This window comes from Rhipicephalus microplus, chromosome 9 (assembly GCF_043290135.1).
Source record: "Rhipicephalus microplus isolate Deutch F79 chromosome 9, USDA_Rmic, whole genome shotgun sequence".
Classification (NCBI taxonomy): Eukaryota; Metazoa; Arthropoda; class Arachnida; order Ixodida; family Ixodidae; genus Rhipicephalus; species Rhipicephalus microplus.
Window position 1 is genome coordinate 24,623,955 of NC_134708.1, and position 9,830 is coordinate 24,633,784.

At 47.1% G+C, this 9,830-nt stretch overlaps 2 protein-coding genes across 2 annotated transcripts in view; both read right to left on the bottom strand.

The window, feature by feature from the left end:
• Nucleotides 1-9,830, bottom strand: part of UbcE2H (ubiquitin conjugating enzyme E2H) — a 55,853-nt gene that overhangs the window by 6,897 nt on the left and 39,126 nt on the right. The window lies entirely within an intron of this gene.
• LOC119163613 (uncharacterized) lies at nt 3,537-5,322 on the bottom strand. The gene is made up of 2 exons (XM_037415649.2): nt 5,092-5,322; nt 3,537-4,177 (listed from the first exon to the last, which is right to left on the bottom strand). The coding sequence occupies exons 1-2, from the start codon at nt 5,171-5,173 to the stop codon at nt 3,669-3,671; spliced, it is 591 nt and encodes a 196-aa protein (XP_037271546.2). The 5' UTR covers nt 5,174-5,322; the 3' UTR covers nt 3,537-3,668.

Here is a 9,830-nt window from a genome sequence, read left to right on the forward strand (position 1 = left end):
GTTAACCGACAGCTGAAGAAAGTGGCACCATCAGTTGTCAGAGGAGCGTTATCTAGCAGCGCTGTAACCGTCCAACGGCCAATACTCATTCGTTTGTTCGCCAATAGATGGCACAAAAAAGTGGTGCGATTTTTTAGCTGTCGGTTGATGGCGCTGTAGGCGGCTGCCACAGAACAGAGAAGGGGTGCCTTCTTTCTGTTCTCAGTCGGTGTACTGATTCGGCGCTCCCGAAAGCTATCTGCATTTCACATGGTTTTGAGCCGCCTCTCAAACCGGATTCATTAGAAGTTCTTAGCATGCGCATACTTAGGCACGGAATTTATTCTTAGCGAGTGCTTGAGGTATCACCAACTAGCACATCACCAACCAGCACACTTCGTACGCTTACTGTATATAACATTTTCCCCCTTAACACGTTCAGAAGTAGGTCTCTGAACGCCTCGATTGTACAGCGGTCACGGTGTTTATTTGCTGACCCGAAGGCCACGGGTTCAGACCCGGCTGCGGCTGGTCGCATTTCGATGGAGGTAAAATGCTCGAGTCACCTGTGGCCGTGCAACGTTAGAGAACAATTAGTGAAAAGTTTCGGAGCACTGAAACGTGACGTGTCTCGTATTCATCACGATTTTTGGCACTTAAAACACTTTACACTAATAATGACACTCTCACTCCATACGGCGTTGGCGACCTTTCTGCAAGTTACTGGTTAGCTCCCAACTTTGGTTGTTGAGGCGCTCTGCTAAGTACAGACCTCTTTTGTAAACAGTGTGACGTCACTGTGGGCACCCCACCCCCTGCACCCTCTCTCGGAGCAGGTGCTGGTTGGCAAGAAAGTTCCTCCGGCGGCATCTTTATGCATAGCAGAGCTGTGTGTCCGCATTCTTTCGACAGAAATTTCTACATTGCTATGTTATAAAGTCACAGCTTTTGAAAGAAGAGGGTCGCGGAAGGGTCACTATCATAGTGTGGGAATTCGCTCGTCGTAGTTGAATGTATGGAGAAACTGTTTAGAGTACTGAGAGACGCGACTAGCACGCAATGGGCTTCACCCACGTAGATGCATGACAGCCAATAAGATAATCTGATCTTTTTCGAAAACGAACGTTTTGAATGTACACGATTACTGGCGCTTTGAGAAATATTGGCAAGGCATAGCTGGAAACTTACTTAATTTCCATCTTGGCATGTGCAATGCAGTTTTAAACGAGGTAGACCATTGGCGGCAGCATGGTTTTGAGCTGCTTTGCATGACGTCACGGATAAGATTCCCACTCCTTGCCCAAAAGTCTCATCGGTGATGAAAAAAAAAACAACACTTCTTGCCGTGGGTTATAGGCTGAGGTTAACATATTGTCGTGAAAATCAAAGTGAAGTTCTACCGCTGCGTTTCTTAATAACCCAGTGAAAATTCACGTGATGTAAAACCCAACATCCTAACAATATATAATAATATATGGCACAGTTACCTTGCTGCATTTCACACCCATAACGTCTTTCGTATCTATCGCTCCTTTAGGCCTGACACACAAACTTCTAACGCGCATTGTCACTTCGTAAGGATCGAGCCGTAAAAGTACAAAGTAGTTGAGAAACCAAAATCACCGCTGTTTCCGTTAACACGTATCAGGTATCCGATATCACGAGTTATAGCCGTGGTGAAGCATATATGCATATTCGGCAACGCTACAACATGCTTATAGCTCATGCGTAGTCGTATAAATCACCAGGAGATCTTGCACTTTTATTTTTCTCCAAGCCGCACATACGTTGAGATGTACCCACTCGCAGATAATCGCGTCAAATGCATTTTTACCTTGACTAAAATGTCGGATCGTAAAGTTCCATTGACAATCGGTTACGGAAACCGGCCCACAACGAATACCACTGTTTTCGCAAACAGGACGCGTCACATTATTCACACTGCACACACAATATTCCCAATTTCACCGTCCGTAAAGATGAACCAATATTGTCGATGCCTTTCAACGCACACTACACGCCACCGTCAACACTGCACATTTTCAAATAAGATGCCACTGTTCCTCGCACAGGCCGCCACGTGCGTTCACTTCACGTATAGATGAACAGCCAGCCAGCGTGGCGAACATTTCATCACGTACTTTATTACACACATAGATGTTCTGTGACACATGCCAGAGCTAATGTTGCCAATGTGAGATGAACATTACGCTTTCAAAAAGAAAAAAAAATGCCCCAAGCACCGAGCAGTCCCGAGCGACTGCACCCCAGTCAAGGCACCGGCGAGAGTGTTTTGCCAACCACCGCCTTGCACGTGCACCGGTGACGTCACGCTGTGACGTACACCGGTAGAGGTCTATTGTGCCAGGCTCGATGACCCGTTGTCGGTACGAAAACCACTTGGGGAGGGAGGGTGAAGAGCTGACAGTTTGCTATAAGACATTTCATACTATGAAAGGGTGGTTGTCCGTTTCCCTTTAGTAAGCGAAAATCTTGCCTTGTGGCCCTCCACGACTCGGAATGCGCCCGGTTCCTCCAAATGTGGCGTTTGAAGAGCTACTCGAGGTTGGCCACTCTTGTGGTACTGGAAAGTTTTCACCACCTCTGCTGGTTTGAGATCAAGCGATTCGAGCGCGAACGTCACCCATGACGTCATCAGTAGCCATCGCTGTCAAAGTGAGGACTGCGAGGCCATTTCGCGTAGATTACAGGCTGTCTAGTGACCTGGGGTAACCATTGTCCCTTGCAAGATATGGATGCTTATAAGACGCCAGGCAGCAACTTTCCTTGCCAACGTGTACGGAAGCGGTAGGGCGACACACGTGAAGTTTCGAATCATGTTACGTGACCCCGAACCATTCAAATTGTATGGCTATGATGTGACGTTATAGTGACATTCCTGCTGAAATCAAGTGGCCCCTAGCTGTTGAAGTGCTGATAAACTTCCTTGTGGTGCACAAGGAAGTTTATCAAAGAGTGGTGACAGAAGTGAACTATCATTGTAACATTATGAACCTATACAAAGAGTGGTGACAGAAGTGAACTATCATTGGAACATTATGAAACTGGGCCATGAAGAATGACAAAAGCACGTGAACACACGAGAGACACGCGCCAAATTCTCAACGGAACTTATAGACACGCCCCTGCGATTTCGTCGTACAGGGATGTCAAACGTTCCCAGATAACGCGGCCATTGGAAAACATGAGGTAGGGGCTTCGGAAAGTTTTACTCCCCCTACCCCCCGCACATCGCAGCGCCGTGTTATGGAAAGACATAACATTTCGTGCATGTGTCAATTGCACTGAAATGAGGGGGGGGGGGGGGGGAGGCCACACTGCGTTGAGGTGCTTGCCGAAGCAGTAGAAAAAAAATGGTGGACGAGACGTGGTAGTTTCGTTGCACTTTAAAAAAAGGGCAAAAACGAAGCGAAAACTGTGGAAGGCGTTGTCAGGGCAACACAAGCGGGTGTCCATTATACTGTGCTATTGAGCACTAATAGAACTTTGACAAAGACCATGTCGGGAGAAGAAGGCAAAAACACGAAGCTGAGGCATAAAGTAAACCATTTTATGGGCACAGAATACGAACGCGGTTACATAAAAAAGGTGCCGATCGCGTTTTTAAAAGAAATGTAAATATCACAATTTATACAGCAGGCATACATCATTACGCTCAGATATTACGCTTATCGGCGCAAAGCCGCCGTTGTGAACGGCGGCACGCGATATGCTGTGGACACGTCGTCCCAGTGAGGATCGTGTTGCGACGTAGACAACAGGAGCCAGTCGTCTTGCTCCCGAGTGTACCCCACGGAGAACGGGGCTTTCCTCGGTGCCTCGGTCACTAGGCGACTGGAAGGCGCCAACGACCGCTTGACTACTTCGGAAGACACACTGGGAACTGCTGTGGACAGTGAACTCTCAAAAGAACCCGAGTGTTCATGTCCGTCTGCCCGGTAAGCGGACGGATAGTAGGTGCCTTCCCGGGTGTCGTAGCGGTTGAGCGTTTCCGACGACGCGTCGTAGACGACGTCGTGGTACCGTAATCCATAAGCAGGTGCCAGTTCGGCCGGAGCTCGGTTCGAAGCGACGTCTGCTTCGCTGTTGCTGAGCGTTTGTTCGTGCAGCCAGGCTCGTCCGAGGATGTGAGGAGGCTCCGTCACGTACTCGTCGAATCTGGACGGTTTCGGGGCGCCTGCGCAGCGAGACGGAGTGTGAAGATGCACGTGTGCAGTAGTGCAACTACAGACAAAAACAAGAAACTAACTTATCCGACATATTGTCCTTGAGCGTTGCTTTTGCACGCGGCCCAACGCCTACGTACACAGTTTGGGGAAAAAATGTACTAGCAGGCGAATAGCGGAATATAGGTAACTGAAATTGAACGTATACATTGAGGACGACACAGCCAACCATGGAAACAAAAAAAAAAAAGAGGTGCAGCCTTAAAGGACACGAAGCTGAATGGGTCAAGGATTAGTTTTGGTGTTGAACGTCCGAAAATCTCGATATGATTACGAAAGACGCCGTAGAGGAGGACTCCGAAATAGCGTCCTTCTAGGGTTCCTTAACCTAAACCCACGGGCCTCAAATATGGTCGCCTTCAGCATCAGGAAACAAACATCTGGGAAAGGCATCCGAGTCGAGAGCAATAAAAATTTGCAGAGACAGGTCATGGAGAGCGAAGGCAAGATAACTGGTGGGAGGTACGAGTAGGAGACTGGATTCAATGATGCAGGCTTGTAGTCAGGGAGGGGTGCCCTAGTTTAAGCTACTTGAAAGTTTGGTGTGGTGCAAAGAACGCCATTCCCACAGGGGGACATAGATTACACCTACATATTCTCACCGGGTTCACAGGCCAAAAACAATCTAGGTGTTGAAGACCTTAAAGTAGGCGCCCCCCCCTAGAGGCTCCTGGATACGGCTCTGCACAGACGCAAGCGCGTGAAGAGGAGGCAGAAAGTTTCGCAGACAGATTGCGTTTCGAAGTCCGATGAAACAACGCGGCCGTAGAAAGCACAGAACCGGACTAATAATCGAAAAATCCACAAATCCTTCACCCTGAAGTGGGCGTGGTTGGACTGATCATACGAATGCAACAACACTTACCGTGCTGGACGAGCAAAGGCCTGGCCGCTACCGCTTCTAAGAGGGCGAACAGAGTCAACGGGTTGATGATTTTGTTGTGCATGTCGACTTAGATACTGTTACTTTCTATCGAGTATACGCTGGTTTAAATTAATACACAGACGGTGATTCCAGCTATAAGCGGTGCAGCCGCCGATACCGACCCGAACTGCGTTCCCTGCAGGAATGTGTCGCGACAAGCGGCGACAGCTTTGTTGTTGTAGTACGAGGCTCGGGGAAAGCGCTTATGTAGGCGTCGCTGGCGATTGCGTTCGAGACAGCTGGTCAGCGAGGCTGATAAGGTGGCCCGCCCTGCCGACAGAGGGCAGAAGTGAGTCAGCGTTTTTCTTCTATTCCGTTCCTTTTGTGAGTGGCCCCCGTGTCACGCCATTGACTGCGTGCGTGCCCGCGTCCCATGTGGTGACGTGCGCATTCGTGGGAGTCCTTTATTCTTTATTCAATGATTACCCCGCTTAGCCCGAAGGCGCTGCAGCAGGGGAGTTACAATGTCGAGAAAAACACATCTTCATTAATAAACAGCACACTTGTTCATTTGATAAGTGATTCCATTCTCTAATGGAACGAACAAAAAACGAATTAGCATACAAATTAGATCTGGTACGGTACTCTAAAATCTTGAAACAATGATCATTTCGCGAAGAGATATAATGAGGACTGTGAAGGTACTTTTCTTTTCGAATGCCGGTTTTACCGTGAAATACCTGGTACAGGAGCTTTAGCCGCAGTTTCTTTCGACGCGACGAGAGTAATTCCCACCCTAGTTAATTTTTCATATTAGTGCAACTGTCATTTCTTGAGTACCGGCTTAGGACAAACCTTGCAGCTCTATTTTGTATTTTTTTCAAGTTTGTAACTTAAAGTACTTTGCCAGGGGTCCGACACGGCACAGGCGTATTCAAGTCCTTGGGCCGAGTCGCGTGGAAAGTACAATACAGTGTAGCGGAAAAGTTTTCCGGACAAAACGGGGTTCAACGTTTATCGACGACATCGCGTAAGAGCTGCCTCGTTTGGGCTAATGGGAAAAAACGATTTTGCTCATATTATTATTGTATTACTCTCTCGCAGTTCCATAACGCTTGTCGCCAAAAGACGCTTGGTACTGCGAAGAAACGGGCAAAAAAAAAAAATAAACTCAAGTGGGCGTCACTTGATGTATTATCGGAGAAGGAAGGGGTGAAGGGAGGTGTACTGGCTCTTTTGTCTTTAGTGCATATATTATCTCAAAAAGCGTATCACAGCACAATTACTGTTATTTGTGCTAACACTAGTAGTTAAGTAAGCCGGCGTTTTCTTTTTATGTTCTGTTTTTGTGTGTGGCTACGTGTTACGACATTGACAACACAGTTAAGTGAGCCGGCGTTTTTTTTTTATGTTCTGTTTTTGTGTGTGGCTATACGTGTTACGACATTGACAACACGCCCTTCACATCACGATTGTAAGAAACGCAGACTGCGTATAGAGCAGGGCATTCGGCTAAGCGGAAACTCCGGCATGCCGTGAGTGTCGCTACGGGCGAATGTGCGCTTTCAGCCGGCGGCTAAAGCCGGCTTGCGCTATTCGAAACGCGCGCGGTGCGATACCGCATTCTCGGAACACACGAGCGGTAAAATTTGAGCGCTGCGGTGGTGTCTGCAGAATGCATCTAGCGACAGTCTAGCGACGGCGCAGTTCGACAGGGCTGAAAGCTACGCCCCCCGTCGTTCGCGTTTCTTTCCATCGCGATATGTACTTACCTTCTTCCCGTCAACCGACAGCAAGCTGTCACGTGAACCGGCGTGCGGCTTCCGTGCTAAGCTACGTGGAAAAGGCGATACGGAGTTCGCGGCACGGGGCGCGCGTGTTTATTTTTGTTTTCCTTTTTTTGTGGTTTTAGCATGTGGTTTTAGCGTGTGGTTTTAACATTTTAAGGCACGATATCATAACCGGATCTGAAAAAGTTTTGTTCAAACCTTCACGTGTACTCGTACGACACCCTGTAGGGAACGTGCTGTGCGTCACCGTTCGACGTTACCTAACGAAACAAATACGTAACGCTCTGCAATTACCGCTGCCCAAAAAAAAAAAAGAGTAACGAAATGCACTTTAGCCATTACTCTACTTTCCGAAGTTTTGATCAGCGCACCTTCGCTACATATACTGAGCATCACAATTTAATAAAGCTCATATTTATATTTGTCATCAAAGTTCTCAGCCACCCATTGATATTTCGCACAAGCGGAAGCATTATGGACTATTGCTATTCTATAGTGGCCCAAAGTGATAGCCTATAACATAGTGGAACATGCATGACAAAGCTGTATCTCGAGATGACATTAAACGGATAACAAGACTTTCTCATCATCCCTACTCGAAAAGAAAACATCAGTGATTTCCCAACAGAGTTACGGTGATTCTAACGGTGTACTTCTAAAAAAAAATGCCTAATTATATGACGTCATTGTGACGACACAAAATTTCAGCGATCTGTCGTGCCATGACGTTTTATGAAAATGTCATAACGGGAAGGTTTTTTTTTTTTTCATCACTATTGTTGGTGGTGATGAAACATGTTATAAATAGCAGTAATAATATTTGGAATAAGTCTGCAGTGGACCCGCAGGTAACATATTTCTCCATAAACCAAACTGAGAGGCAAGCTGTGACTGTTCGCGGACATTGTTGCTGCTAGTACTCGGATAATGTTCCAATGGTCTTTTTTTTTCCTACTCTCACAAACTATTCTTCTCTTTCGCTCGTTTACACCCCTTTTCCCCTTCCCAAGTATAAGGTATACTAATTCGGAGTCTTCCTCTGGTAAACCTCCCTGTCTTTCCTTTATATTTCTCTGAGCATAAATGGTTAAAATTGCTATTTCCTTTTATTCATAACCAGCTTAAGATTAACGTATTTTCATTTTTTTAATATTCAAAGGTATATTGCCACTATCCCTCAAAAGGAAGGTATATAACAGCTGTATCATGCCGGTACTTAGCTACGGAGCAGAAGCCTGGAGACTTACAAAGAGGGTTCAGCTTAAATTGAAGACGACGCAGCGAGTCATGGAAAGAATATGGTAGGCGTAACCTTAAGAGACAAGAAGAGAGCAGAGTGGATTAGTGAACAAGTGGGGGTTAAGGATATCATAGTTGAAATCAAGAAGAGGAAATGGACAGGGGCCGGGCATGTAGCGCGTATACAGGATAACCGCTGGTAATTAAGGGTAACTAACTGGATTTCCAGAGAAGGCAAGCGGGTTAGGGGGAAACAGAAGGTTAGGTGGGCAGATGAGATTAAGAAGTTTGCGGGTATAAATTGGCAGCAGCAAGCACAGGACCGGGTTAACTGGCGGAACATGGGAGAGGCCTTTCTCCTGCAGTGAACTTAGGATGATGATGATGATGATGATGATGATGATGATGATGATGATGATGATGATTCAAAGGGGCCCTGCAACACTTTTCGAGCATGGTCAGAAAACGCTGCCGATCGGTAGTAGAGGCTCCCGACAACACGTGAGCCAAATAATATTGCGCAGCACGCGGCCTGGAATTCACAACAGATTATCAAAGTCCGCTGAAAATAGCTTTCTCTTCTGTCGAAAAATCAGGCAAAATAAAAATAAGCCCAGTAAGCCCATCTGTCAGCCATTGGCTGATTTGAACATGGCGCGCTTGGCTGTTACAGTGGTCTCCGCGAGAGGCCGTCACTTGTCCACGCGTACGCACGCAATCGCACTGAAAAGCCGTGTATTCGAAGAAAAAAAAAAGAAGTGCTCAAAGTCACGAGGTGCGAGTGGCATTTTTTTTTTTTCTTTGCGCCTTCCACCCCTCCCTGGTAAGCTTCCAGCGCTTTCGTCGGGACTAGAGAAGAAAGAATGCGATTGCAGCGTGGGACAAACCTTTGTAGCTCCGCGCGTACTAGACGGATTCTTAAAATTTTTGCGGCATTGAATTTGTTCGGTAATACGCTTTTGCAGTGAATTAATTCCATAGTTACTGAAAAAAAGTGTTTCATGACCCTTTTAAAGGCCAACTTCAGCATTTTTTGAGAGGTTGCAGTGGAAGGAAGGAAGGAAGGAAGGAAGGAAGGAAGGAAGGAAGGAAGGAAGGAAGGAAGGAAGGAAGGAAGGAAAATAACTTTATTTTGGTCCTGCGGAACGCGACTGAGTCAGGCACGTGCCAAATTGCGCAAGGCTAAAATGCACATACTAGTCGCCCAAGAGAGGAAGCCGCGATGTCCGCCCGATACGTTTGTTTTTTAAAAGATGGGAGAGGGCGCTGGGATGAACTTCTGCGTCACACCTCCAGAAGGGGAACCTCCACACATTTCTGCCATTTTTCATCCCCCTACGAACACCCTTGTTTACAAACGAAATTAATTGATTCCCTCGAATCCCCCACATGGTTTGTCTGTTAGACGTCGTTTATGCCAGAGAGACTGAAGCGACGAAACCGATATGCCACTGCAGTGCCTTCTGTCCATCATATGCTTATGCGTGCGCACGAAAGGGGGAGTGTGTGTGTGGGGGGGGGGGGGGCACCTAGTCAAATAAAAGGGGGGAAGCCCGCCTCACACATAGTCAAAATAGGTAGGCGCTGCGACTAGGGCTGGGGGTGGGGGGTCGCTAAGTCAGTGAGAGAATAAAACGTTTATTATTATTTTCTGCGCCAGTAAACAGGTGAGTGGTTTCCTTAGTCCGGGATACCATTGGCACGGGCCGC

What these genes read in the sequence shown, in the direction of transcription:
- LOC119163613 (XM_037415649.2), bottom strand. Translation starts at nt 5,173, where the DNA reads ATGCACAACAAAATCATCAACCCGTTGACTCTGTTCGCCCTCTTAGAA. An exon ending in GCCTTTGCTCGTCCAGCACG is followed by an intron (nt 4,178 to 5,091) that starts GTAAGTGTTGTT and finishes CTCGCTGCGCAG; the next exon opens with GCGCCCCGAAACCGTCCAGA.